Source organism: Rattus rattus, chromosome 6 (assembly GCF_011064425.1).
Source record: "Rattus rattus isolate New Zealand chromosome 6, Rrattus_CSIRO_v1, whole genome shotgun sequence".
In the NCBI taxonomy this organism is placed as follows: Eukaryota; Metazoa; Chordata; class Mammalia; order Rodentia; family Muridae; genus Rattus; species Rattus rattus.
In genome coordinates this window covers 146,391,955-146,419,382 of record NC_046159.1, presented here as the reverse complement: position 1 = coordinate 146,419,382, position 27,428 = coordinate 146,391,955, and the positions used below count along the sequence as shown (strand labels likewise).

At 35.0% G+C, this 27,428-nt stretch overlaps 1 protein-coding gene across 1 annotated transcript in view; it reads right to left on the bottom strand.

Annotated features, from left to right (window-relative positions):
* Positions 1–27,428, bottom strand: part of LOC116903002 (cadherin-related family member 3-like) — a 96,236-nt gene that overhangs the window by 53,750 nt on the left and 15,058 nt on the right. The window contains exons 5-14 of the mRNA XM_032905313.1: positions 27,266–27,388; positions 25,344–25,447; positions 23,820–23,965; positions 21,909–22,091; positions 18,399–18,490; positions 13,184–13,296; positions 12,334–12,479; positions 10,707–10,887; positions 8,009–8,165; positions 59–164 (exon numbers count right to left, since the gene is read on the bottom strand). Coding sequence (XP_032761204.1) covers positions 59–164; positions 8,009–8,165; positions 10,707–10,887; positions 12,334–12,479; positions 13,184–13,296; positions 18,399–18,490; positions 21,909–22,091; positions 23,820–23,965; positions 25,344–25,447; positions 27,266–27,388 — 1,351 coding nt within the window. The remainder of the gene's footprint in view (positions 1–58; positions 165–8,008; positions 8,166–10,706; positions 10,888–12,333; positions 12,480–13,183; positions 13,297–18,398; positions 18,491–21,908; positions 22,092–23,819; positions 23,966–25,343; positions 25,448–27,265; positions 27,389–27,428) is intronic.

The window sequence follows — 27,428 nt, the reverse complement described above, 5'->3', positions numbered from 1 at the left end:
ATATGAACTAATGAACTAATGAACTAATTATAGTTATAATGAACTAATAAATTCTTACTTGAGAGTACAGGAAAACCTTCATCAGACACTCTTACAAACAATGTGTGTTTAAAGTCCATTCCTGCAAAAGTTGTACTATCATAATCTAGATGCATAGGTCCGATCTATAAATGAAAAGTAACATACTATTAGTTTTTTATTACATGTCTACTTTGCCAATTATGAGTCCAAAAGGAAGATAGCAAACCAATAAATAGAAGTGTTATTTTACAATACTACCGCATAGTTAAATATCCATGAACCACAAACCCAAACCATGTATATACTTTTAGCTTAAGTAATAATCACATTTAAAATTAAATCATATGTAATTAAGTCTAATAACATGCTTTATTCAGGAAAACACATTTTAAGTGCTATTATTTCAAAAAGGAGCAAACAGAGATAATACTGAATATGCATACATGTTTGTTAATAATAATCTGTTGGAGACTCAGTTACTTCACAGCTGCAGTATAATGTGGAAATGTAGTAGGTTGGTATGATGATCTTTATAATCTAATGCAAAATACTGGTTGCTCAAGATGTGTTTGCCCACAGCCCCAAACAGCAGATCCTCCCGTACTCAAATTTAACTGGTCACTAAAAGGCTAAAGCCTGTGATTGGATAATGAAGGGAAAAAAGTGAGGGGGCTGCAGGTAGAGAGAGAAGGTAGAGGAATGCAGAGGTGGAAGAAACCACCATGGACCACAACCACATGGCCAGGAAAAACAGCAAGTAACAAGGAATTTTATAGCTGGGAATAAGTTATTATAGTCCAGGATCTGCCTAGCCTAAGCTTATGGCTTATAAATAAAATACCTGCATTGTGTTTCTTTTATACAGCTTTGTTCAAAATATAAATTCATAGAACAGAGTAGTTTTACTTCAGGTGTTCAAGGGAGTGTTTGGCTACTGGTTTCCACAGGAGAGTTTATACAGTTCCTAGCTGTCTGAACAAAAGCATGTGCCCAGTCCTCCAACTGCCATAGCATCACATGAAGGGAAAGAGCTACTTTTTTGGAGCATGCCAAGGTGCGGCAGTAAGTATGACAATATATAAGTTATAGAAAATGGATTTGAACTTGCAAAATGTTCAATTTCAGAATGGTTGAATTGAAACATACTGATGTTAAGTTGAGGGGCATCTGAAATTAATATGTGATGTGTTATGTACATAAGATTTTTGCAATGATACCATTAAAAACTTAGTTCCTTTTGCCCCTAAAGTAAATTAAATCTGAATTGGAAATAATGAGAATAATCTCTAAAAGACAAGTCTAAATTCTGAGCTTCAAAATCAAGTCAATATAAGACTTGAAATCAACTCTGCTAAGGGATATAAACATCTCATATGTTTGCTCTTTGCTTTACTCTCCTGGGATGGACAGACAAGGCAAGCATGATGTTGTCAGGGTGTTTAATAACACTAAATATATAGGCAATGCAATCTAAATGCCTTCTGTACACATCTCTTGCCTAACCATGCAATTCTCACAGAACTCACAGCCTAGACTTCCGTGAAGACCTTCCAAGAGAGTAAGGAACACACATGATTGCTGCTGCCTTCTCCAGCTTATTTGAGATCCTTTCCATGCCCCAGCGATGTGCACCTTAGCTATTTTCTCAACAGTCAACATTTATTATTTGGATAAGATGTGTATAGCCATCAAGTGATTAGTTGGCACAGAAGTATGTTGTTTTTTAAAGATTCTATAGTGTTCCAAAACTCAAAGAAAAGAAATGGCTGCACCCATTAACCAACTGGCAGAAAAGGGGTTTCTTTAGGAATTAATGAAGATGTTAGGTGGTACCAGACATTAATGGGAGGAAAGGCCCTTGGTCCTGTGAAGGCTGAAGCCCCCAGTGCAGGGGAATGCCAGTAAAGGAGGTGGGAGTGGTTGAGTAGGTGGGTGAGGGAGCACGCTGATAGAGGCAGGAAGAGGGAAATGGAATAGGGGGTTTCTGAGGGGGAAACTTGGAAAGGGGATAACATTTGAAATGTAAATAATTGAAATATTCAATAAATAGTTAAAAAGAATAAAAGAAAAATAGAAATACATCGAGTACTGACAGGAAATATAACTACTACCAGAAAATAACCAAGGTTCGTACAAACATTATAGAACTTCTGTGCAAGATATCAATGGCATTGAAGACCATTTTAGAAATATAATTCTCTGAATCAAGGTTTGGGATTTTGATATTCTAAATGACTAAAAGAAATAAATAGATTTTTTTCTCTAAACCAGCAAACCAATTTCTTTACATATTCAAAAATCTAAAATTGTAACACCATTTGTTAAAATATTTGTTTAAAATATAGAGACTTTTAGGAAGAACAACAACATCAGCCAACCAGACCTCCCAGAGCTCCCAGGGACTAAACCCCCAACCAAAGTGTACACATGGAGGGACCCTTGGCTCCAGTCATATATGTAGCAGAGAATGGCATTGTCTGGCATCAATAGAAGGAGAAGCCCTTTGTCCTGCGATGGCTTGTTTCCAAGTGTAGGGGAATGCCAGGGTGTTGTGGGAGTGGGTCCGTGGAAGGGGGAGCATCCTCATAGAAGTAGGGGGAGGGGGAGGGCAGATGGAAGGGGAAAATGGAAAATATTTGAAATGCAAATACATAAAATATCCAATAGAACATATAAAGACTTCTGTATAGAAAGTATGCAATCATCCAAGGGATATAACAGCCTATAAAATGGAAATAAATTTTTACAAATTGTACATCTGATTAAACTATATCTAGGATTAGAATATGTTTAATATCTATATTCTAATTAGATATATGAATTTCATACATTGTATAATTATAATTCAAATAAAATGAGTTCTAGAACTAAACAAATTTCTCTAAAGATAAAGCACAAATGGCTGAGACACATTTTTTAAATGTTCAGAGTTATTATCCTTAATAAATTGCAAATTAAACTTTCTTTGAGATTTCATCTTTCCTGAGACAGAATGGCCAAAATCAATAAAAGAAATGTTATTACACACCAAGAAAGAGGCAATCAAAGGGAAACACTTAGTCATTGCTAGTGGGAATGAAAAATTTTATGGGCACTATAGAAAAATTCAGTGTGGATGTCTTTCAAAAAAAACTGTAAATTGATCAACCATAAGATACTGTTGGATAAAACCTCTCAGGAGACATCTATGTCTGGTCTTCTCTCTCATGTCTTTCTGGGTCTGGGTTACCTCACTCAGGATATTTTCTAGTTCTAATCATTTGCCTGAAATTTTCATGATATATTTGTTTTAATAGCTGGATAGTATTCTATTGTGTAGATGTACCATATTTTCTTAATCCATTCTTCAGTTGAGGGACACCAAGATTGTTTCCAGTTTCTGGCTATTTTAAATAAAGCTGATAAGAACATAGTAGAGCAAGTGTCCTTGTGGTTAAGTGTGGTATCTTTCAGGTATATGCCCAGAAGCGGTATAGGCAGTTATTGGTATTTAACTATTCCAAATTTTCTTAGAAGCCACCAAATTGATTTTCAAAGTGGTTGTATAAGTTTCCAGTCCTACCAACAATGAATGAGTGTTACCCTTGCCCCACATCCTAGCCATCATGTGCTTTCACTTGACCTTAGCCATGCTGAAAGGTACAAGATGGAATCTCAGTGTCATTTTGATTTGCATTTCGCTAATGACTAAAGATGTTGAACATGTCTTTAAGTGCTTCCTTTGTTGAGACTTCTGTTTAGCTCTGGAGCCATTTTTTAATTGAGTTATTTGGTTTGTTGTCTAATTTCTTGAGTTCTTTATATAGTTTGGACATTAGTCCTCTGTTGAATGTATGGTTGGTGAAGATCTGTCCCTATTCTGTAGGTTTCTATTTTGTCTTATTGGCAGTGCCCTTAGCCTTGCAAAAGCTTAACTGCCTCTTGAGAGACTTCATTCAGCATGTGATGGAAATAGATGCAGAAACCAACAGGCAAACATCAGGCAGAATTAAGAGAGTCTCGTTGAAGAGTAGAAGATAGGATTGAGAGAGCCAGAGAGGTCAAAGATACCATAAAACCTACAGAGACCAGTAACCTGGGCACATAGAGACTGAACCACCAATCAAAGAGCATTCAGGGACCTAGGCTTCCCACACATTTGTAGGAGATGTGCAGTTTGTTCTTCATGTGGGTCCTCTAACAATTGGAGTGGAGACTGTCTTCGACTCTCTTGCTTGCCTGCCATTAGATGGATCCCTTTCCTCTAGCTGGACTGCCTACTTGAGCCTAGCGAGAGAGGATATGTTTAGTCGTGCTGAGACCTCATGTCACATGGTGAGGTGGCACGAAGGGGGTGCTTCTCCTTTTCTGAGGAGAAAGAGAGTGGGTAATACTGGAGGGATTTGTAAGAGTGGTACTGGGAGGAGAGGAGGCGGAGGGATGACTGCTATCTGGATGTAATGTAAAGAAAGTCAATCAATTAATTAATTAATTAATGGAAAACCAAAGATCATGCTATATAATTCCTGGACATATTAAAGGATTGCACATACTCCTACAGAGACACTACCTGCTCATCCACTCAGGAAAAAAGGTTAAATGTCCAAAGACTTCTAGATAGATAATAAAAAACTTGGTTCATTTATATTAAGAAATATTAGTCACCTACTGAGAAAAATAAAATCATGAAATTTGAAGGTAAATACATAATGCTAAAAACAATCACTGTAAATAAGGCAACCCAGAAGAACCCAAAGACATATATTAATGTTTCTCTTACATATGAATGTGGCTTTTAAGCTTTAGACGTGTATGTTTCAAACCAAATAACCAAAGGGTTTAGATAGAAAGTATCTAGGCAAAATCACAGCATGGAAAAGAGTAAGGAAAGTCATCATTTTATGCTAACCAACAAGCTACTGGATTGATATGTGCTGGGAATGAGAAAATCAGTTTTCTTCAGTGGAGTGTCTCCAGTTATTTGAATTGCACTCCAGGACAGGCTTAGGTTGAGGAGTAGTTAGCTAGCCCAAAGAAAAGACTTAGTGGGTTTGTTTTGTTTTGTTTATATAGCATTGTAATGTTGTTGCTTTTGCTTTGTTTTATTTAAATCTTTGGTAAGAAAGAGAGAAAGCATTAAATTGCATAAGGCAGGAAGGATTCACAAAGAGATAGAAGGGAACTAATTTGACCCAAAAATATTGTATAAAAATATCTTTTCTTTTTCTTTAGTCTTATTTTTTCAATACAACCTGACACAGCCTTCTCACCTTCTTTCCCCCAAGCATCTCCCTACCTGCCTTCTTCACCAGATGAACTCCTCATCCATTTCCCTTCAGAGTAGAACAATGATATCAACTGAACACTGCAGAAGAAGGTGGAAGAAGACTAGGCACAGTCTTCAGATCAGGACTCAAAGAGACAATTCAGTAGTAGAAAAAGGGTCCCAAGAGCAAGCAAAAAAGTCAAAGACACCCCCACTACCACTATTAGCAGTCCAACAAAACTCCAAGCCACAGTACAAACCACAGTATGTATGAAAAGGGCCTAGTCAGACCTACATAGGCTCCATGATTGCTCTTCAGTCTCTGTGAGCCCCTATGAGTCCTCCTCAGTTGATTCTGTGGGCCATGTTCTCCTGGTGTCCTTGAACCCTCTGGCTACTACTAAAACATTATTTATTATTTTAACGTAAGTTTTTAGTGCTAGCTATCAATATGAGTTTTGAGTAACTTATAAAACTATTTCTCATCTATCTGTAACATATATACTAATTTTTCTTTATCAAAGAGCTAATGAATTTCAGTGTTTCATTTAAAACTTTTATACATAAATTATGATCTTACTTTAGTTAAATGGTGGAGGATTGTTGAAAAGCTATGTAGGTTCTCTTTTTTGTTTTTATAATAAATATTTTATTCTTTAAGTATTTTTGTTTGTTTGCTTATTTATTTATTTATTTATTTAATGTGTGAAACAGTATTACTGTCTTCAGACACAGCAGAAAAGGGCATTGGATCCCATTACAGATGGTTGTGAGCAGCTATGTTGTTTCTGGGAATTGAACTAAAGACCTCTGGAAGAGCAGAAAGTGCTCTTAACCAATGAGCCAACTCTCCAGCCCTTATCAAGTGGTAAAATTGTGCCATTTTCTTTAAATGGTTTGTCTTTCCTGCTTTGAAGAAAGATAAGAACTGAGGCATTTTAATAACTTTCAAGCCTAATTACCCTGTGTAGAAAATACCATGTTCTTATTACAATCACATAGTAAATGTCATGAAAAGAGAATTGTGTAATCTATTAAATGTGTTTAGCTTGTTGTATGTTTTAAATGATTTTGATCCTATAAACTTTAAGGGACTGTTTAGAGGGAATTAGTAAAAATAGGTTCAAAACAATAATTTTGTTACTTACTCATATATTTCATATATCCTGTTAGAATTGTTGAATATAAATGATTGAAAGAATTGTAAACACTTCTACCATTTTTTATATGTCCTACTACAAGAACAGTTGTGTTGTATTTTTCCATCATTTTTGGGCTACAAATGCGCTTAGATTCTGGTTCCATCAACATTTCCAGTTATGAACATTTTATATTCAGACTTTGGGATTTAATATGTTGCCACATGCTATAAACATCTATTGTTTTACATAGTTATTTATCACAAATTGAGTCAAAAATTAATAGGAATATAATCAGAATTATACATGTTCCACATATTCATTTGATATTGAAAGGTTTTTTTTTCATTTTCTAAATAGGGACACATGAGATGTTTAATTAGTGCTACAGAAGGACAGACACAAAATATTGAGAGAACCCAAGCATACAGATGTGACACAGATGCAAATGAGGAAAAAATGTCAGGGACAGATTCATATGAGAAATGTATGTAAAAAACTATTAAGTTGTGCAAAAGAACCTAGGTAATGGAGACATAGAAATTAGGGGCTTTTCTAGCTGGATAAACAGTACAAATTTCAAAACTGTACATCTGTTTTTAAGATTATGAATATGATTCTTTGCATTTCATGCACAGAGCATAAGGGAACAAAAATAGGAGGGGTTTGTATGAAATGTTTCTTTGATAGAAGTTCAATCTGTGGAATCAATATTAAAACAGGGTACGTCTTCTCTGCTCTCTTGCCCTTTTCCCCTTTGTCGCGTCTCTCCCTATTCCCCTCCCCATGCCCATGACCAGCCTCCTTTACTTCTCCCCCCTTCTACTCTTCTCTCATTAAACCTATCCATGCTGGGTGGGGAGGAAAGATACACGTACATGTTACTTCCACCCCATTCATGGAGCACATACTGGGTAGTTCATGAGCAGTTGTTTAAATGAGCTGCATTTAATTACCATGTTGAACACAGTACTTAATTTCACTTTTCTTAATCTATTTTATAAATGATGAATATAACTACATTTAGCCTAACAGAGTTCAAAATATATTGGAAATACAATCTATATCTATATTTATCTGCTTGATTTTTCTTTTGGTCTAGCTACCTATCTATCTTCACACACACACACACACACACACACACACACGCACGCACGCACGCACGCACGCACGCACACACACACGCACACACACACATACTAAACTGGTCAAAAATATTTGAGCTGCTGAATATCACAGGATAAAGTAGTAAAGCATGCATATTTGTTCTATTTTGCTCAAAAGTAATTTAACTTATTTCTCAAAGGTATTTCAGCACATTCCTATTGAATACACAATATTTTATCCTAACACTATTGTTCTAAGAAATTCATAACCTTCATAGTTTAGTTCTGGAGTTCAAAACTGCATTCCAGTATTCATCCTGAAGGAAGCTAGGCTTTCAACAATTTAAGGTTCAGTTGAAAATCCAAGAACAAATTCTGCCATCAGCTATTTTAACTACTGTAGTTCATTAACAATTTTATAATAATAAAAATAAATGTACTCTTTATATCTCAGGTTAATCACAGGGCCACAGTCAGAGTGACTTCACAATACTTACTTTTAGTTCACTGTTTGTAAGAGTAAAGGTTTTGTTTGAAAAAGTGTCTTTAATCAACTGATAAGTTATATTGTTGTTCGGAGTAGTTCCATCCTGATCTGTACATGTTAGGGAGACTAAAGGGGTGCCAACTGGGATGGTCTCAGGAAGATCAATTCTGTAATGAGGAAAAAATGTTACGTGTTGAACTTGGCTTAAGGAGATTATTTACATTTAATTTAATAGGTTATTTGAAAAGTGGACATAATTTAAATAACCCTCTTGACAATAAGTATTTCATAGTATCCATGAAAAAATTGTATAACACATGCTACAGATTCATGATGAAGCCAAGGGAAATGGCATTACTGTTGTACTAGATTCCTGCACAGCAAACTGAAGCCATAAATATTGCTAAACAAATGACAGTTCATTCCTCCTCAGGTTGATAACTTTACGTTTGTAGATCATAAAGTTCAATGTCCGCTTATAAAATAGCCACGTTCCTATCTTTAAATTGGCACTATATTATTCTCCCCACCTTAAGAATAAAGAAACTACAAATTACTCTATAGATGTGCTTAAAAGAGAGCTGACTGGATTCTGTATTAAAAACTTTCCTATTTACTAAGACAGAATACTTGAGAAGAAGTGACTAAAGGGAGAAGGGTTTATTTTGGCTTCAGCTTAGGTTCAATTGATCTGGAAGCCATGGGGGCTGGATTGTATCGCATCTGGTAATAGTTTATCTGTAGTAAGTCAGAGAGAGTCATGAATGCTGGTGCCCAGCACATTTTCCTTTTCTTTCTCAGTCCAGAATCCCAATTTTTTTTATTATTTTTTAGGGCTGGAGAATGCAGATATATCCACATTGATTAACCTAAGGTACAAACTCCTTTTCGGACATACCACGTAACTGTTTCTAAGGTAATTCTAGACCCACTAAAGTGGACAGTTGTGTAAACTATTCCCCTTACATACATTTCATTTACAAAAACAAAATTCACATTTTCTCTACATATCCCAGTTTCCCTACAGCCTCTGCAAATTGCTTAAGGGAGGTGCACTAGTGGCAAATGGAAAGGGTATTGACAGGTTAAATTACAGTGCCTGATAAGGTGGTTAGAATGTGGACACCTGAATATACTAGAATCCCTGAGTCATTGATCAGAGTAGAGTCAACAGATATTTAGCTGTACTTTATCTAGCAAAGAAGTACTCATTGGGTGGAAGATACATTGTTGAATTCAGCAGTATGGTGTTTGGCTATTACAACTACAGCGGTGTTTCTCATTACTTTTGAGAGGATGTTTTCAACTTGACTTTGGATTATACTTTAGCATGAAACTCCAACCTGAGCTGAATTAGGATAACAGTAATAGACATGCCAACGTTGTTGAGGAAAAGACTATGAGGACTCAGCCCTACATAAAGAACTTACAAGCAACTATGCAACAATGAAAATGAGCAAAATATTCTTCCCTAGGCAAAAGCACATCATTTAGTTCCCTATTACCAAATCGTGAGCCTGAAAAAACCATAGATACAGGTTACATTACATAGATGATAGGTAGATTGATAGATTAGGTAGATAGCTAGACAGACAGACAGATAGAGATTAGACTTATATGTAGATGTAGACATAGACATGTATTCATATAATAATGTAAATTGCGGCCATGGGTTTGAGAACAAACAAGGAGGGGTGTGTGACAGGATTAGGAGGAGGAAACAAAAGAGAGAAATATATGATAATCTCCCAAATTAAAGAAAGATAAAAGTTAAAATAATCAGTTTAGCATGAAAAATCATGAAATGAAAGATAACTTGTCTATTTTGTTAAGGTGAAGAATATTTTAGAAAGTTGTACTTTCACCAGGTTGAACACATCTGCCATGTTAAACATTTCTTATTTCTGTAGCGGGATGATATTTAAATTCCATTATTTAAGGTGTGGAACACACAGAGCATTATAGTTACCTGTGGTGACCCTCTAGCAATTTGCACTTGAGAACCTCTTGGCTCTTCTGCCACTCTCCCAGACCTCTAGCCACAATCAATAATTTACATCTGTCAGATTATAAATGTCGGTTTTTGATAACTCCACAGAGCAGAGATATTAGTTTTTGTGGAGTCTTGTACTGTTTCCTATTATTCTTTAGTAACTGAGGCGTTTCTGCATTATTTGTACACAAGGTGTTCATTTAAAGAAGAGATGAGTTATTCAAGGGAATAACTAAACCCGTTGTAAGACTACTAAACCCTGTAAGACTAATCTAAGTCTATTGAAGCATTGTTTGTGCTGTCAAAGTGAAAAGCTCTAGTAATAAGGAATGCTAATTTCTCAGCTTACAAGATTACATACACTCCACTGTAAATAGATGGCATTATTCTTCTTTACTAGATACTTGATTTCTAACGTCTTTTGGTGTTCTGTGTACAGATGGAACATTCATTATATGGCATTCTGTTGACTTTCTAGACAGGCCAGATTTTGGAGCAGTTCAGTATTGATTTTTAATTTTTGTGACAAGAAATGAAACAAATCAACGTGTCCCAGGCAGTTAAAAGAACAGGCTATATCCTGTGGGAAAATAAATAAGAGAAGAGTGAAAGGATACTGACTCTGTTATAGGATAAGTGAAGCCCATGCACTTATTTCTATGATGTTTTCTCAATACAAATATCTGAAGACCCAACAATTATAGACATAACTTACACATAAATTTCCTGAGAGCATTGTGGAGGGTTATCATTTACATCCTGAAGAATCACTGTGAGTGTCCCAGTTGTTGAATGTGTTCGATCATTGTCGTAAACTCTAACATATAATACCCAAGATTTTGGGGTTGTGTCATCTTCATAGTCTAATGGATAGGCAACAGTGACTTCTCCAGAGTCTGAGAGGCAGGCAGATTAGGATACATTCACCATTCTCAAAGCAAGTAATATATGCATTAAAATCATGGCACGAAAAGAGTAGTCCTATTGATTAAAGGTCGGTTGCTGATCCTATGAAACCACCAACAAGTCACAACTGTGCACATGTGAGAAGTAGAGGTTGAGTATGTAATAGAAGACAGAAGCCTGTTACTCAGGTTCTTTCATGGGAGAGTCAGCAACTGCACTGGGAAACACAAAATGAAGCTTAGCCTGAATAAGGAATAGTGATCACAGGGCAGGCAGGGAGAAAATTGGGGTTATGGAGAAGGGTAGGTTCAGGACGGTATATGTCCAAAAACAACCAAATTATAAGGTATGTTTCAGGTAGGAAATACTTCCTAAATACTTTTATTGCATCTGCACTTACAGAGTAAACAAACTCTAAGTATATACATTGTTTTACCAACTCCGAGTATATAAATAACTGATGTATGTTGTCTTCACACTGCTAAATCCCCAGGAAGATTACTCCTCTATCACTTACCTCTCCTTCATGCCTGCTGACCTTCTTGGCAAAGTCATTATTTTTCTGGATATAAACTTTGTTAAAGATTTGGTTGCTTATAATTTTCCAAAACTGTAGGGAGGGGACGTAGCCATGACGTGCATATAACTACCAGATTCCTTTTTTGGATAGGATTGAGATGATGGCCAGTGGATGTTTGCTCTTATTCTATTCATATATGAAAGGGTACGTTCCATCCTAAAAGGGGAAGAAATGTTCCTTTCCTCCATAGTCTAATTTTATGCTTAAAATTTTTGTGGGCACAGCTAGTCTCTTAACCTCTAAGAATGCAAGATGTAATTAAGTCACAAGTGTTATATTCAAATGTCTTGAATCCAAGTTTATCTATGTCATGGAAATTCATCATGGGAGTTTAGGTTGGGGATTTGAGTACTCAGGGATAGAGCGTTTACATAGCATTTCAAGCCCCTGCTGCTGATCCCCTCCATGGTGGTACAAAAGGGGAATAAAAGTTCTTCCTTAGTACTATATTTCAGACGGGGATTGGTCCAGTAAAATATGCAAACTGCCTTTTATGTACATAATGTCCTTACAAGAATGTATGACATAAAATGGATATTTGGTTTATGGCAACTAATATTCTAGTTTCCATGGGAAAATTGGTTTCTCAGAGAAAGCTCATAAAATAAGTTCCCACTGCAAACTACACATCTGAATTGTCAAAGACTCTGCCAGAGCAGACCAACACTGAGAACACTTCCACACTTCTAACAAGGAATGAAGGATTACCATTTCCTTCATAAAAATATGTTAAGTGCTCTACTACATATTTTAACTATCATTTCATTCTGATATAATGACTTTAGAGCTTAGTTTAATGAATAAAAATACTTTATAGAATGCTTTCTGAAATGACTAACAATAAAAGTTATTATACCTTCATTTATAGCAAACTCTTTCTGTGTACCTATGAATTCATAATGTACTGTATCCGCTATATCTCTATCTGTTGCCGTGAACTTGGCCAGCTTTGTTCCAATAGGCAGATTTTCATTAATATTTATAGGAGCCTCCGGTCTGTATCTATAGGACAAAGAAGAAATTTTTATCACTCAGGGTAAAGAAATGTCTTTTTCCATCTATGTCACATAGTAAATATTTGAAATTTTATGTGATACATCTTTTGTGAGATTTTATATACTCTGAATTCAAATAATTTTAATTGATATATATGCCATCGTTGATATTTAAAATACATTTAAGCAATATTTTATTCATTCTCTTTCTTTAGAAATTCTCATTCAAATGATTGAGAAATTATTAATATAAAAGATATGAAAATGCTGCAAACACTTCAGCAATAACTTTACATTTAATGTACATTTGGACACATATCCTTCTCACAAAGTATTTTGATCCAATTCTCTTTCTCTTGAGTGGCTACATTGATTTCACAATATGAATAAATCACTGTTCGTTTTCATAGTACTTTTCTCAGTAACAACAAGTAGCAGAAAACTAGCAAACAATTCTATTTCACGAAAGAAAATGATTATTTTCTGTGGTTTCAAGTGCAAGTATCAATGGAATTGACTTTGTTTAGTGAATATGAGAAGAGCAGAGAGCTCCCAAGCTCATAGAAGCTTGTTTTCTATAACATTTTGAATATTATAATAAATTTTTGCAATGAAAATAATAGTAAATAAAACACTGATATTTATCCGGCTATAAAAAAGTTCCAGAGGTTAAATCAAACCATTTAAATATTTAGATTAAGCATTGCTTACATCAGAACAGGACTCTCATCATTAACATTTTGGATGTTTATAGTGATGGTGCCAACACATGACTCCAGAGACAGGCTGTCCCTATTTCTCACAGCGATTACATACTGGAAAAGCTAAGAACAAAAGACAGAAGGTTTTACTTTTTTCACTTTGAATGCTTAGTCCCTACAGTTTCGTTTTACATGAAAAATAATATCTTAAAATGAAATGGAAAAATGGAATGGAAGCAAACTTTTAGCATTCCTAATTACCTTAACATTTGTTAAAATTATTATCCCCTATGTTTATATATGTATTAGTACAATAAATACTACTCTCCAATTATTACAGATTTTAGGTTGTATTTTTAGATATTGCCTTATTATGTTATATGTAACATATCCAAATAAACATATTGAAGTAACAAAATGAAAGTATTGTGGTATCAAAATAAAGTGGTGAATTAAGTCTCATTGTTTAGGTAAAAATCTGAAGCATACTGTCCTTAAATATATTGGTAACTCAGGTATCATTTTTACCTATTTAAAATATGTAAGCCTTCTTTAAAATTTGAACTCTAGCATATACAAACAATTGTGAAATATAGTAAAACAAGGTAATAACATGTCTGGTAAAATCTAATTTTAGATTTTATTTATTAAGGTTAGTTCTATATTCATTAAGATTAAATATTTGTGCAAAAAAACTTATTAAATTGCACAAAATTCCAAAATGAGAGCCTCCCTTATTGAACCTTATACTCCAGAAATATTTCATGAAGGTGAGAAGGTATCGAAGCTCATCCCATTAAATTCTTGTTTGACTACTTCCCTTTTCTCCTTTATAACATTATCTTTTCTCTCCCCTTCATCGAAAGGTTAAGTGGATTGAAGAATGGAGGGACAGAGAAGAGGAGCAGCTAAATGAAGTGTTAATAAAACTCAGGGCCTTCTGAAACAGTCATCTGGAAGAGCTAGGACCTTCTACTGGGTGTGTTGGCACAAGCCTTTCATTTTAGTACTAGACAGGCAGAAGCAGGTAGATTTTCTGTGAGTTCCAGGCCAGCATGGTCCACATACTCAGTTCCAGAACATCTAGGACTACTTAGACAGACCCTTGTATCAAAAGAACAGCAGGAAACGAAGCCTTATAAAATAAATGTATACATAGATATAAAAAGAGTTTACGTATCTTAACTAGAAAGCACATGCTAACAAATAAAAATCCCAGCACCAGGAATGGGTTACCTCTGTTTTGGGTCAAGTGGGATTCCATAGACTTTCAAATATTTCCGGATAATACTGTTCAAATTGGTCACCTGGGAGAATTTGATACTAAGACCCTATTGCTAAAGACATCACATAATTGAATTTTAAAACTTAAAAAAAATCAAGAAAATGACAGGAACTTTATTTTTAATGGGTATTTTTCAGAGCATTAAAAGGTGTTTTGTGTGGAAGGGAAAATTTATCACCAGTCTCATGTAGCTGTGAACTCTGGGAGCTCTGATAATAATGGTTGGGGCAAGAAAGGCCAACATATGTTATAGTGGCACAAATATTACGGGAGTAAGCACACACATACTTGTTGGATTTAAGGACACCTCCACAAAATGAAACTTATTCACGATACTATTATCAGTGCAAAGAATGGATAGCTAGCTAGGTAATCAACCCTAGAAGAACTCAATATTATTATTCTCCTAAGTGAACACAGAATTGAAATCTGTCCCAATGATTTCTTGCTACATCAATAGATGAGTATATCTCTCAATGCTCCTCTAAGAAGCTTCTTCTTGCAGTAGACACAGAGACCCACAACTGGTCAACATACAGAGATAGTGTGTGGTGTTCAGACCTAAATGGGACATCTATATCATATTCTTCCTCTGAAAGCTCAGCAATCAAGAGAGAAATGGAGGCAGAAATATTCCAAGAATCAGAGGTATAGGTTGACTACAACTAAGTATTTTCAGACAGAACAGGCTGAGACACACATCCCTACGAAGGACATACATGAATTCACATCAATTGTGATGATTACATATACTAGACTAGAACAAGTATAAGACAGATGAAAAAGGAGAGATTCTCAGCATAGTGGTGCAGGTCAACATGGAGTGACACCTATAGCTGAGAAGCTTAGCAATCGATAGGTAAGGGAAGTCAGTTTTCTTCAAGGATATAGTGGACCACATTCCAAGGCATGATGTCTACACAAGAGTAAACAGGCAACATAGATGGGAAATATATGGACTCTATTTTAAAACAACAAGAAAAAAACATAAATTTGGGTACATAAATCCTGGAGGAGCTGGAGTAAGAATGAATGAAGAAAGTATACTGCATGAAATTCTAAAAAGCATCAAAATTATGTTTTAAAATAAGTTAAATTTCACATAACACTATAATTAGTCATGTGCAACACACTGTCCTTTAAGTACATTGTTATTATACATAATACATAATATGCAATATACATGGGTATATAAAGATTATTTAGAAATAAAATAGAAAATATGTAAAGTGGGTAGGAGGTTTCTTCCGGAAAAGATGAACAATTTGCCGTGTGTTGCCGTAGAAACAAGAGTAAGAGTGAAATCAACACCCGGAATAGAAAGTACGCTAAGAGTTGGTAGGTAAGTCCTTAGATGGGTGAGGTTGTTTTGCTTATCAGTTGTGTTTGGCTTTGTTGGAGACACGGTTGTTCTTTGTAGAGACGACTGTCCTGGAACTTGCTTTGTAGACCAGAACTATCAATTATTCTCAGTTTAATATAAAAAGTAATGCAGCTATATCAATATGAAGGCATAGTAGAGGAACTTTCATGTTCAACAAACAGGACATCTCTGTGGAGGACCAATGAGGGAGCAGAGGAGAGAGAGAGTCCTGAAAGAGGAAGACCCAGGAATCCTATAGAAATATGACCCAGAGCCCCCTGGCAGACTCTCAACTCTATGCTCATGGGTGCTGTTTGCTCCTGTTTGCCTTGTTCTGTGCTGTTCCTGTCCCATCTTTAAGGCGCTCTAGCTGCATCTGCCATTTTCACTTTCCTAGCATCTGCAGCTTTCCCAGTCTTCTGTCACCTCTGCTTTCTCCCCATTGGTCTTCTTTCTCTCTGTGTGTCCACCCTAAACAATGCCCTCCATGGTCTGCCTAGATCACCCCCCTCATTCCACGATGCCTGTAACAAATGCATCAAATACGCTTCTCAGTGTGCTTCTAAATGGACTTTTATTGACCCAGATGAATTGGATGGGTCTTTATGCTTTGTTTCAATTTAAGTAAATTTCGAGTATTTTCATTAAATGCTAAAATTAGAGTGCTGGTTGTTCTCACCTTGGGATCTGTCTCATAATCCAAGAGTGGTTCCACGGTTTTAGAAATAACACCACTATGCGAATCCAAAGCAAAGTAAGCAGTAGCATCGGTTGAAGAATTTAATATTAAAAACTGGAACAAAACCCACAAATATGGCTGATATATTGTTGCAAAAGCATGAATTTTGAACTGACATTTTTGATGCGATTATTTGGAAAAGCTACACTCAGTTTCACTTTGTGAAGACAGTGCCTATAAATAAAATCTGAATTCGCTTTTATATCCAGACTTCAAAAACAATGCAAACATTCCTTCACATTCTCAGCTGTACTTTCCCCATAGTTCAGCTTTGAACACAAGTACTAGGGCATTTTAAGTGTCTTTCATTGGTTTCACAATTAACTTACTTTCGAGTGTTACCATGACAGCTTTAAAAAAAAAAAAAAAACCATTCCCTCTTGTACACTAAAGAAGGGCATCTAAAGAGGTACACATAACAAAAGATCTGGAACAAAGCTTTTAATCTCATCCCAGTACTGACTTTAGAGATGAAAAATAAGTTAAAGGTAGTGCTCTGCACAGTAGGTTGTTTTATTATGAGCAGTTACAAAGCATTCTCTACTGTTAATACCCAAACTAATAGCAGGAAAATGGTGCCCAAACTTGAGAGAAATACTCCTGAGTATACCAACAAATTTATTAAGAGACTGAATTGGAACGGGACAAAAAAATGGCATCCTGATTCTTGATCAAAGGAACAATAAAACATGGAAGGTTTGACTAATGCTTAGAAAGAGATATGACAGCCGTGCTGATGGAAATATTGGCTTACTTTACTTGGCTGTTTCTGAAAAGCCAAAGTTGTCTTATTTTAGATTAGAACCCAGAAAACATTTTTATGGAAAAAAATCTTTTATTTCTTCTGATAATATGATGGTTTTGGACTTGCTAAAAATTATTGCTTTCAAAGTCTTGGTTTTTTTTTTCTGCTTTTAATGACTTAGCATTTAAATGGTATAATTAAGCCACTCAAAGAAAATATAGATGTTTACTCACATATATAATGTATATATACACACATAAATATAGATCCCCATAACCTCTAAGGCACATTCTTACATTCTAGTGTTCTGCCCTTACCATAGCAATAGACTCTCGTAAATGGACTTTTGTGTCTAGTTAGAAGATACTATATTTTACCTTGTGGTTTTTCTCAGTCTAAGGAGTCGATAAGGAAAAAGCAAATAGATCTTAGTTTGCTAACCAATGCTTCATAACTAAATCAAAGTAAAAATTCTACAAAGACTAAAGTATCCTGAATACTACACTCTCAAACTTTAGCATTAGCCATATTGTTGTTTGTTTATAAGTCAATAGTTACAAGGATAAGCAAAAAAGAGAATCTTGCCTGTTGTAACAAGAAATGGACTAAACTATTAAAATTATGAGAGAACATCCTAATCTATTAACATGATGTATTATACTATTAAAAACTAAATTTGTTTTTTATAAATATAATTAAATTATGAGATATATTACACCATAAACATTTTGAGAAAACACAATGATAAATTTTCTTCTTCCCCCACTTTACTGTACTTTATCATCCACTACGTATTATCTTGACTTTTTACAAATTATTGCTGAAGACAAAATAATGAGGTCTAAAATATGCCTTATGTAAATTTTGGATACAAATAAATAAATAGATGAAAGAAAATAACCAGAATAGACTTCCATTTTCTTTCTTACTGTTTTTATTTTTCTGCTATATTCAAAAAATTTAGTTAGCACTCTGAGGTACAAAGACACGCTTAACAGAAACCTGAGAAAATAATTTTTGCTTATTGAAAATAAAGTAGTGCATTTTTCTTTTTAAACACGGGGAAAAACATGAATGGAAATGTCAAACTTACTTCAACCTCTTGTCCCAGATCTGGATCTCTTGAAAGTATTGCATATATGAAAGCGGATGAGGGGATATTTTCGGCAACAGACACTGAAACACCTACACAATCACACAAGTCATCAACTGTAATTAAATGACATATGCCTGTGTCTCCTCTTACTTCACATGGCCTCTGTAAGTCACTGGGCTGTAAAAATCTCTATTGAGTAATTTCCTAAAGTGTACATGCTGTAGAAAACACTGCAAATGTTTATTCACATGAACATCAATATTGATATTTCACTTTAACTTTATTTGCGTCTTAGGGATGGGGGTGTATGCGTGTTTACTGGTACAAATGCCCACGCAGGCACATGTGAGGGTAAAAGACTGATGTTGGTTTCCTATTCACTCATTGCTCTACCTCATTGTTTGAGACAAGTTTCCTTACTTAACTTGAGCTCTCACTTTGATTTGTACTCCCTGGCCAGTGAGTCCCTAATATTTTGTTCATCTTCCCAGTAATAGATTTATAGGTGGGCATTGTAACACTCAACTTTTGTGAATGCTCTGGGGAAATACCCCAGGTCTTCCCGCTTGCATAACCAGCACATAAGCACTGAGCAACCTTCCCCATGGTTATTTACATAAAATAAACAGATGACTCTTAGCTAAGCTTTCCAGTCTCATCTCCTGTGAAGGAACTAAAACAATTCCGCTTCAGCTTCCTAAATACGTGGGACTCTAACCCAAGGACACCCAGTCCCAGATAAGTGCTTTTTAAGTTGTGATATTTAAAACTATCAAGCCAATTCATATGTTTTAAAATTCAAATATCTGGTTGATATGAGAAATGAGATATAACTGCTCAGTGTCTGAAACCACCAGAGGTTATGGGTTACTTCCAATTAGATTCACATATGCAAGAATCTTGATTTTTACTTTCTTCCCACAGAAATGCATAAAAATAGATGCAAACAGTCAAGTAAAGAAAAATGTGTTTTAATCCATACGTCATCCCATTCTTATTTGTACAACGGTGATAAACTTTATCTTCAACATTAGGGTGGTTGTGAGAAGAAAGTACATGTCCATACCTCACACAACTCAACAAACGCTACTCTTTGTAAACTGTGCACTTTATCTTGGTTCTGATGTAATCAAGTGTGATTCTGTCTCATCCCCACATAAAATAAGACAGACACACAGATGGGTACGCAAGCCACTGAGAGTTTCTTCATCTGATGAAAACCCAATTCTTCTTTAGAAACATGGGATGCCTTCGTGCATTCATTCTTACACATAATCACCACACACACACACACACACACACACACACATTTAAAAAGGACAAAAAGAGAGGTACATAGGAAGAAAGAATGCAGTATAAAATTGTTAACATCCAATTGATCCATCCAGAATTAAATGTATTCATCTATGTTGCTTGGACCAAGATAGATTCAAATATTTTGGAGAATCTGCTACTCGATGATTCTTGCTTACTGTGCAGATGAGTTTAATACTAAGACGGGTGTATTTTTTTAAAAAAATATTCATTTTTACTTTTATTTCATGCTTTTATGTAAATAGCTGAATATAGATATGTATACCATGTGTAGGACTGGACACAAGGATGTAAAAAGAAGGCTGGATCCTCAGGAACTGATGTAATAAATAACTGTGAGACATTATGTGGGTTCTAGGAACCAAACCCAGACTCTCTTCAAGAGCATGAAGTGTTCTTAGCCACCGAGCAAAACCTCCAATCCTGTGGTTATTGCTTGTTATCTACTTTGGTTATTCCAGGAATCCTCATTTTTTTTATATTTCTGAGGATATTAAATGACCAAATTTTTCTATGAATTAAGATTATTTTATTTTGAAATTTTTCCTCTACACCGGATGTATGTGAACAGACCATCAGGTTTAATGATTCACTCTGGGTAGCTGTGGCCTCAGGGCAACTGAAAGCAGAAATTGAGTTGATTAGATACCTGTCAAATCATCAACATACAAATTGTAGTAATGTCTTTTGGGGGGTTGCTCACAGAGTTGTATGCTTTGTTTAATTTACAATGAGGCATTCATGCTCTCTTTAGTTGCAAGGAAACCACCAATATGATGGGGAAAAGGCTCCCTGATCTCCAGCACGTCTTAGGAGGTAAGCCAAGTTCATGGTAGAAATCAGGTCAGCATGACCTTGAGATTCATGTGCATCTTTTAAAAGTTTACTATAATGTGGAGACACTAAAAACCAAATTACCAAGAACATCAGATCGTTTCATAATCATCCAAAAAGATATTATCTTCATGAACACTAAGACAAAAAACTAGTCTACACCAGGAGGCACATAAGATTTACCATCGTTTTTTACTATTTTTTAAATTGAGATTATAACATAATAATAATTTTTCTTCTTCGTTTTTCTCCTTCCAAATACAACCTTCTATTCCTATTCCCCTGGTCTCTTTGAAATTTATGGCTTTTAAAATTTTCATTGCTGGTGTGTGTGTGTGTGTGTGTGTGTGTGTGTGTGTGTGTGTGTGTGTGTGTGTATGTGTGTCTGTGTGTGTGTGTGTGTATGTGTGTGTGTGAGTGGGTGTGGGTGTGTGTATTCCTGCATATATAAATACTATCTTCCCAGTCAGTGTAATGTTACTTGTATGTATACATTTTTGTTGATGACCAATTCCTGTGTTATTTCTTTGGGAAAGACTATTTCTCCTGCTGTCAGTATTCTTTACTTGCTAGTAGTTTTTTGTCTACGTTTGAGCTTGCCAATTGGCTAGACTGAATGGCCAAGGTCCTCCAGAGACCCAGCAATCTCTGACTCTCAGGCATGAGTATTAAAAGCACTGGACAGCAGCTGTAATTTGTTTGCTTGTTTGTTTTGTTTTACATGGGTTCCAGGGGATTTAACACAGGCCGTCATACTTGCAAAGTTCACTTTACTGACTAAACTTTTTCCTCTGTCATGAAAATTCTATCTTACTGTTTAAATTTTATATATTTGACAACTTGAGAGGAACATATTAAACCGTATGTTACAGATACATTTAAAATACTCTATTACTCTTTACTGTCTATTGCATAAACTAATAAAGACAATTGCAATTTGAACTATACAGTTGCTTTTTTTCTTATTTTGCAGCCCATCTCTCCTTTTATCTAGCTTTTTTATTTGTAAACATATTCCTTTTTTAGCTCTTTGAATCCTCTCATATTCAAATGTATGGCCTCTTTTTTCATTGATTGTTGTTAATAAACATTTTCAAGCTTAGTGGCAAATACTGGGAGAATGACAAAGACCACAAATTCAAGCCCAGCCTGAGTTACAAAGTGAGCCTTTGCTTGAGAACTAGAACTAGAACCAGCCCAGTGGTGGAATATGCCTGTACTCATGTAAGGTCATGGGTTCTATCCTTAGCACCTTTCACCCTAAATGAAATCACCAAGGAAATTCATCTATGTTTCCATGCTACTTCCTCTAGGGCAGTGTTTCTTGAGTCTTTGAAATGAAATTGATTTGTTATATACCCGTGCCTGTTGAAAAACTTGGATCACAGGAAATAGGATCGTCAGCGTTGTCCACAAAAACTGTGAACGTATACGAGCTGGTGTTGTTGCCATCATCTCGGGCTTCAACTTCCAAATGGTAGATTCTGGAGTTACTTGGATTGTCAAGATTCAAAGGTTGAAGAAGAGTGATTATACCTGTGACTAAGGAAGGACATAAAAATAATTAAACTCAAATGTTTATTTCTGTTAGTTTATTCTGATGATGTCTAAATCTATATAAAGATATAATATTTACTTATAAGAAAGTACTATATATATATATACATGTATATCAAGTACATATCCATTGTAAGTATTTAAAGCTTTTTCTTTACTATATGTTTATTTTAAAATAATTCCATATTAATGCTTAATTTATTATATTTTCTCTGTCTTTTAAAATTATTATGTATTTGCTTACCAAATATGGAAAGTAGAACTCTTACTCTAAAATACCAAATATGAGAGATCACATTTGGTAGTGATTGTAAATATATCACAGTAGTGAGTGTAAAAACAGCCCAATTATTCAGCGCTTCTGATAATAAGATTCTGTCACTTTGTTTCAATCAAAGGTGGAAGGAAGAAGAACTTAAATGTCAAACTAAATACGAAAATTTTGTTAAATGAAGTGACTGTTTATCTCTGGAACTACAATCTACTTTCCCTCTAAAAATGTGTTCTTTCTGCTTTGAAATGATTTACTTTGATATATCGCAAATGTCCTCAGCAGTTTTACAAAATTTTGGAACTCCCCTAACATTCTCTTACTTTCTTTTTTCCACTCATACTTAAAAATTGAAAATTTATAAACAAATGAAAACTATGGATTCTTTTTTAAAATATTGGCTGATCAGTAGGATAGCTTTGTAATGAGCCAATTTGACAAGTCTATTCAATTTGTTTCTGATTTTGGTGACCCACAAGGAAGTATCTGTTGAACTAAGAGGATGGAAAGGTAGCAGGAGCCATATAGTTTATTTTGCCATTGTTTAATTTTTACATATATTTTGAAAAATTGAAACAGACACACAAACACACACACACGTACATAAAGAGAGAAATAAAGACACACAGAGAGATCTGGGAATGTTTTGATTAGGTGTATAATTTTGTGTTTCTATATCAGAGCTACAGTGACCCTCAGACTGAACACATTTGTTGGACTTTCAGCTTTTCTGACTGCTAGGATAATGTGCATACTAAGCCCTGAGAAATAAGGACCTAGATCACATAGCATACCAACGCCATCCGAGTGAGCAAAAGGAGTCTCATTGGCCAAGTCATGTTAATGGGATTCCATCTTTCCTTTTGTATTCTAATCTACCCTAATTTTTTTTCCATTTTGTGTCTACCTTCCTTTCATGACTTCAAGTTCTAGAATTAAATGGAGACCATAGCCTATTTAAAAACGACACAGTCTGCTTGCACAACATGTTTTTATGCTTCTGTTTTCCTGTTTAGTTCTCATATTTGATAATGCCAGGTATAACAAAAACCACAAGAACAGTATTTCAGGGTAACTATTCTGTCCACATAGTCAGAATTCCTCCACAGTCAAACATTTAAGATTAAATTACCTGACAAACATCGCAATTTTTACAAATATTATTAAAAAAAGATAGCTTTGTGTCCCAGACATGTATGCATGTGAATTATTGCTAAAGGATAATGTTCCATGATGGAGGCAAGTTTTATATCACTTTCTATGTCATGAGACTGTTTTAACAAGTAAGAAAGCCATAAGTATAAATGTCACATGTTTCTGCTATGTTTCCTATGCTGTGTTTAATTTTGAAAGAGTAATTCTACCAGCCCAAACTCTCAAGGGAGTGTAGAAATTGGTTCTGTTTAGCCGAAGCAATCTAGAAGTATTTATCTAAAACTTACTAGGGTCTAAACCAAACATTTCCTGCTGGGTCTTAAAGGAATACGTGATGCTGCTATCTTCATCACGGTCTGTGGCTTTCACCCTTGCGACAAAATCGCCAATGGGTTTCTTCTCAGTCACATTAATCGAATCCATAGGAAATGGCCTAAGAATAAAATTGCGAACAAAAAAATTGGAAACAACGATTTTACAGTGTAATTGATGATATATAAACTAAAGGAACTTCTGGATTTATGAGAGCATTCCGTGCTGACAGGAGTGTAAGAGCTACAAACCTAGTAAAATGTTAAGAAAAGTTGTTGTGGCACAAACTTACATGCTTCTAGGCAACTTTACCAGGAACAGGAATGGAATTTTATCATGGTATAAGAGGGAGATAGAAAAAGAAAAATTAAAATGAAGTGATACTTATTACCTGTCTGCACTTTACACAAAGTTCCTGATCATGTCTAGTATATATCTGAAATATAATTCTCTTTACATAGAAAGTTTCTCAGGTGCTATACTGACTGACAACCTATGTGCCATGTAGGTCCAATGAAAAGAGAGGTGAGTATGAGATGCTCTGCCTACAAGAAACATGCCTGATCACATCACACTTGGTTCCTTTGCCTCACCTAATATAATACATATAATACCCCGTAATAATTAAGTACAGGAACACCAGATCACTGCATTTTCTGTTGCCCTATTTCTTAATGTTCTATGCTTCTTTGTAAATAAAAAATACATTTACAACTATCTAGTAATTTGGCCATGGCTCATATATGCTTAGTATAAAATTCTGTTAAATGGGAAATAATGTTATATTTATTAAAGAACAAGAGCAGCAAAATATTATTCTTAAATCATGATGGTACATTTACAGCAAACATTGGTAGACCTACAGATTACTTATTTTCAGAAATAATGGATTATGGAACCTCTACATTTGTTCTAGTTTCTCAGATACTTTACCCAGATGAATGCAGGAACTCAAAAAGAATACTCCCTGTAGTTATCTATGGAGATACAACTTGCTTACACAAGGAAAGCAATCTCAATTCAACTGCTGTTTGGTCTTTACCAATCTAAAATGTATTTGACTATTCTTCTATTGCAGCAGAATATTTTAGTTACTACATTTTGAATTATGTAAATTATCAATTCACAAATATGAAAATAAAATACTTTTTACTACTTTTTAAAGTGTTTAAGGCTAATATAATATCTTTGAAACTTTTTGAGAATAGAAACAGAAACACAACTAACCATTCCACTACAATTATAGGTGGATCACTTATAATTTGCTTTGAGTATTTTGAGTACAGTATACTTTGTGTACTGTATCCATACACACACACACACACACACACACACACACACACACACACACATCAGTTGGGGATATATACTAAGATGTTTTTTGGCAGATCATACTATCATTTTCTCCATTATCATAGACTCTACTGTCATTTAAATATACACAAAAGCTTTCTTTTAACCATTCTCCTACACTTATTCTTTGAAATAAATGTACTTACTCAAATTGAGGTGTCTCATCATTTATGTCTCTAATATTGATAATTATTGTCCATTGACAGAACAAACCTTCTGTATCTGTCACTCTCACTGACAGCTGGAAAGTCTAGAAGAGAGGTTTGGAAAAATGATAGTATACTATTTGATGAGTGGTAATACATGCATAATGTAATTAATCTTTAACCCAAGATTCAATGCACTGAAGCTCTTAATAAAGCAAACTGCTTGGGGAGGATCCCAAGACACAGGTCTCTGAACTATTAAGAAATAGTGTAATATTACATAACAGCCAGAATGGCTAAGATCAAAAACTCAGGTGACAGCAGATGCTGGCAAGGATGTGGAAAAAGAGGAACACTCCTCCATTGCTGGTGGGATTGCCAGCTGGTACAACCACTCTGGAAATCAGTCTGGCATTTCCTCAGAAAATTGGACATTGCACTACCTGAGGATCCAGCTGTACCACTCCTGGACATATACCCAAAAGATGCTCCAACACATAACAAGGACACATGCTCCACTATGTTCATAGCAGCCTTATTTATAGTAGCCAGAAGCTGGAAAGAAACCTGACATCCTTCAATAGAGGAATGGATACAGAAATTGTGGTATATTTACACAATGGAGTAAGTGGTAAAAGGATAACATTTGAAATGTAAATACATAAAAATCCAATAAAAATAAATATTAAAAAATAGTGAAGTTTCTGAATGGCTGATCTTATCATCAGAAATGAATATGTTCCTTGTCAGCCTGTCCCTCTGCCGGACCCCTCACATATTGTATATTCGTATTAAATGTCCCTTTGGGAACACAAGGGAAGCACTACTAACATAGTAAAAGGTCTTTAACAAACTTTGTAACAAACATTAATAAATGCCTACAATGTACAAGCCTTCATGCTGAATGAAGGACAAAGAATGTAGAGGTGGCACTATGTGCAATCTTATAAAATTAGTGTATAGTGAGGATAAAGAAAAAGTTTGGGAAGACTGAAGGTGACAGGGAGGATGTGTGAGTAGAGACAGAAGAGAATCGGGGGAGCCCCAGAAAGGAAGCTTTGAACTGCTTACACACTCACGGAGGTAGTATATTTAGCTTCCACCCATTTTCTATCTTACTTAATGCCCTACAATAGATACACTTAAAGCCCACTGTTGCCTTTTCTTCCATTCCGTCACATTCAATGTTTCCAAACTGAAGGTAAAATAAAATTCATTTGCTTTTGTCAGCCTTTTATTTTTCTTTAGATTAGAGAGTTGAAGTCATCTTCAACTTCCTCAATATCATCAGCAACTTCTTTAGTTTTGTTCTAGAGAAGTGGTTCTCAAGTTTTGTATCACAATCCCTTTGGGGGTTGCATATCAAATATGGTGCATATCAGCTATTTACATGATGACTCCTAACAGTAACAATAAAGTAGATACAAAGTAACAATGAAATAATTTTATTGTTGGGGTCACCACAACATGAGGAACTATATTAAGGAGTTATATTATGACACTAGGAAAGTTGAGACCACTACTGTAAAGTCTTACATTTTCTGCTTACTCAGTATTTTCTCAACTGCATCCTGAATTACTATATATGGAGGTATGGCTACAATAATAATGATTTCATAATATTAATAACAGTGATAACATATTCATCTGCATTTCACACTCAACTATCCCAATAGGTCATTCAGCTAGTATATCTGTGCTCATTTTATCCTAAATTTCATTAGAAACTTTTTATAATTATGGTATAATCCCTATGCTTTGGTAACTAATAGATTAGTTCTAGCCATTTGGTTAACTACACAAATTCTTGCAAATGAATCTTACAAATTTGTAATGCCACAATGTCTTTTATTTCTCATGAAGAGTTCAAAGTTATCTTCTATTTACTTCCATTCTTAAAGAAATAAATAAAATTAAATTACGTGATATCCAGCATCAAAGTCCAAGACATCTTCACCTCTTAAGCTAACAACACCATTTACAGGATCTACTCCAAAGGAGTTTGCTCCCCTCTTTGGCCCAGATAACTCTGTCTCGATGTTGTACTGAAAAAGAAAATGTGTATTCCTCATTCCAAAATGAATC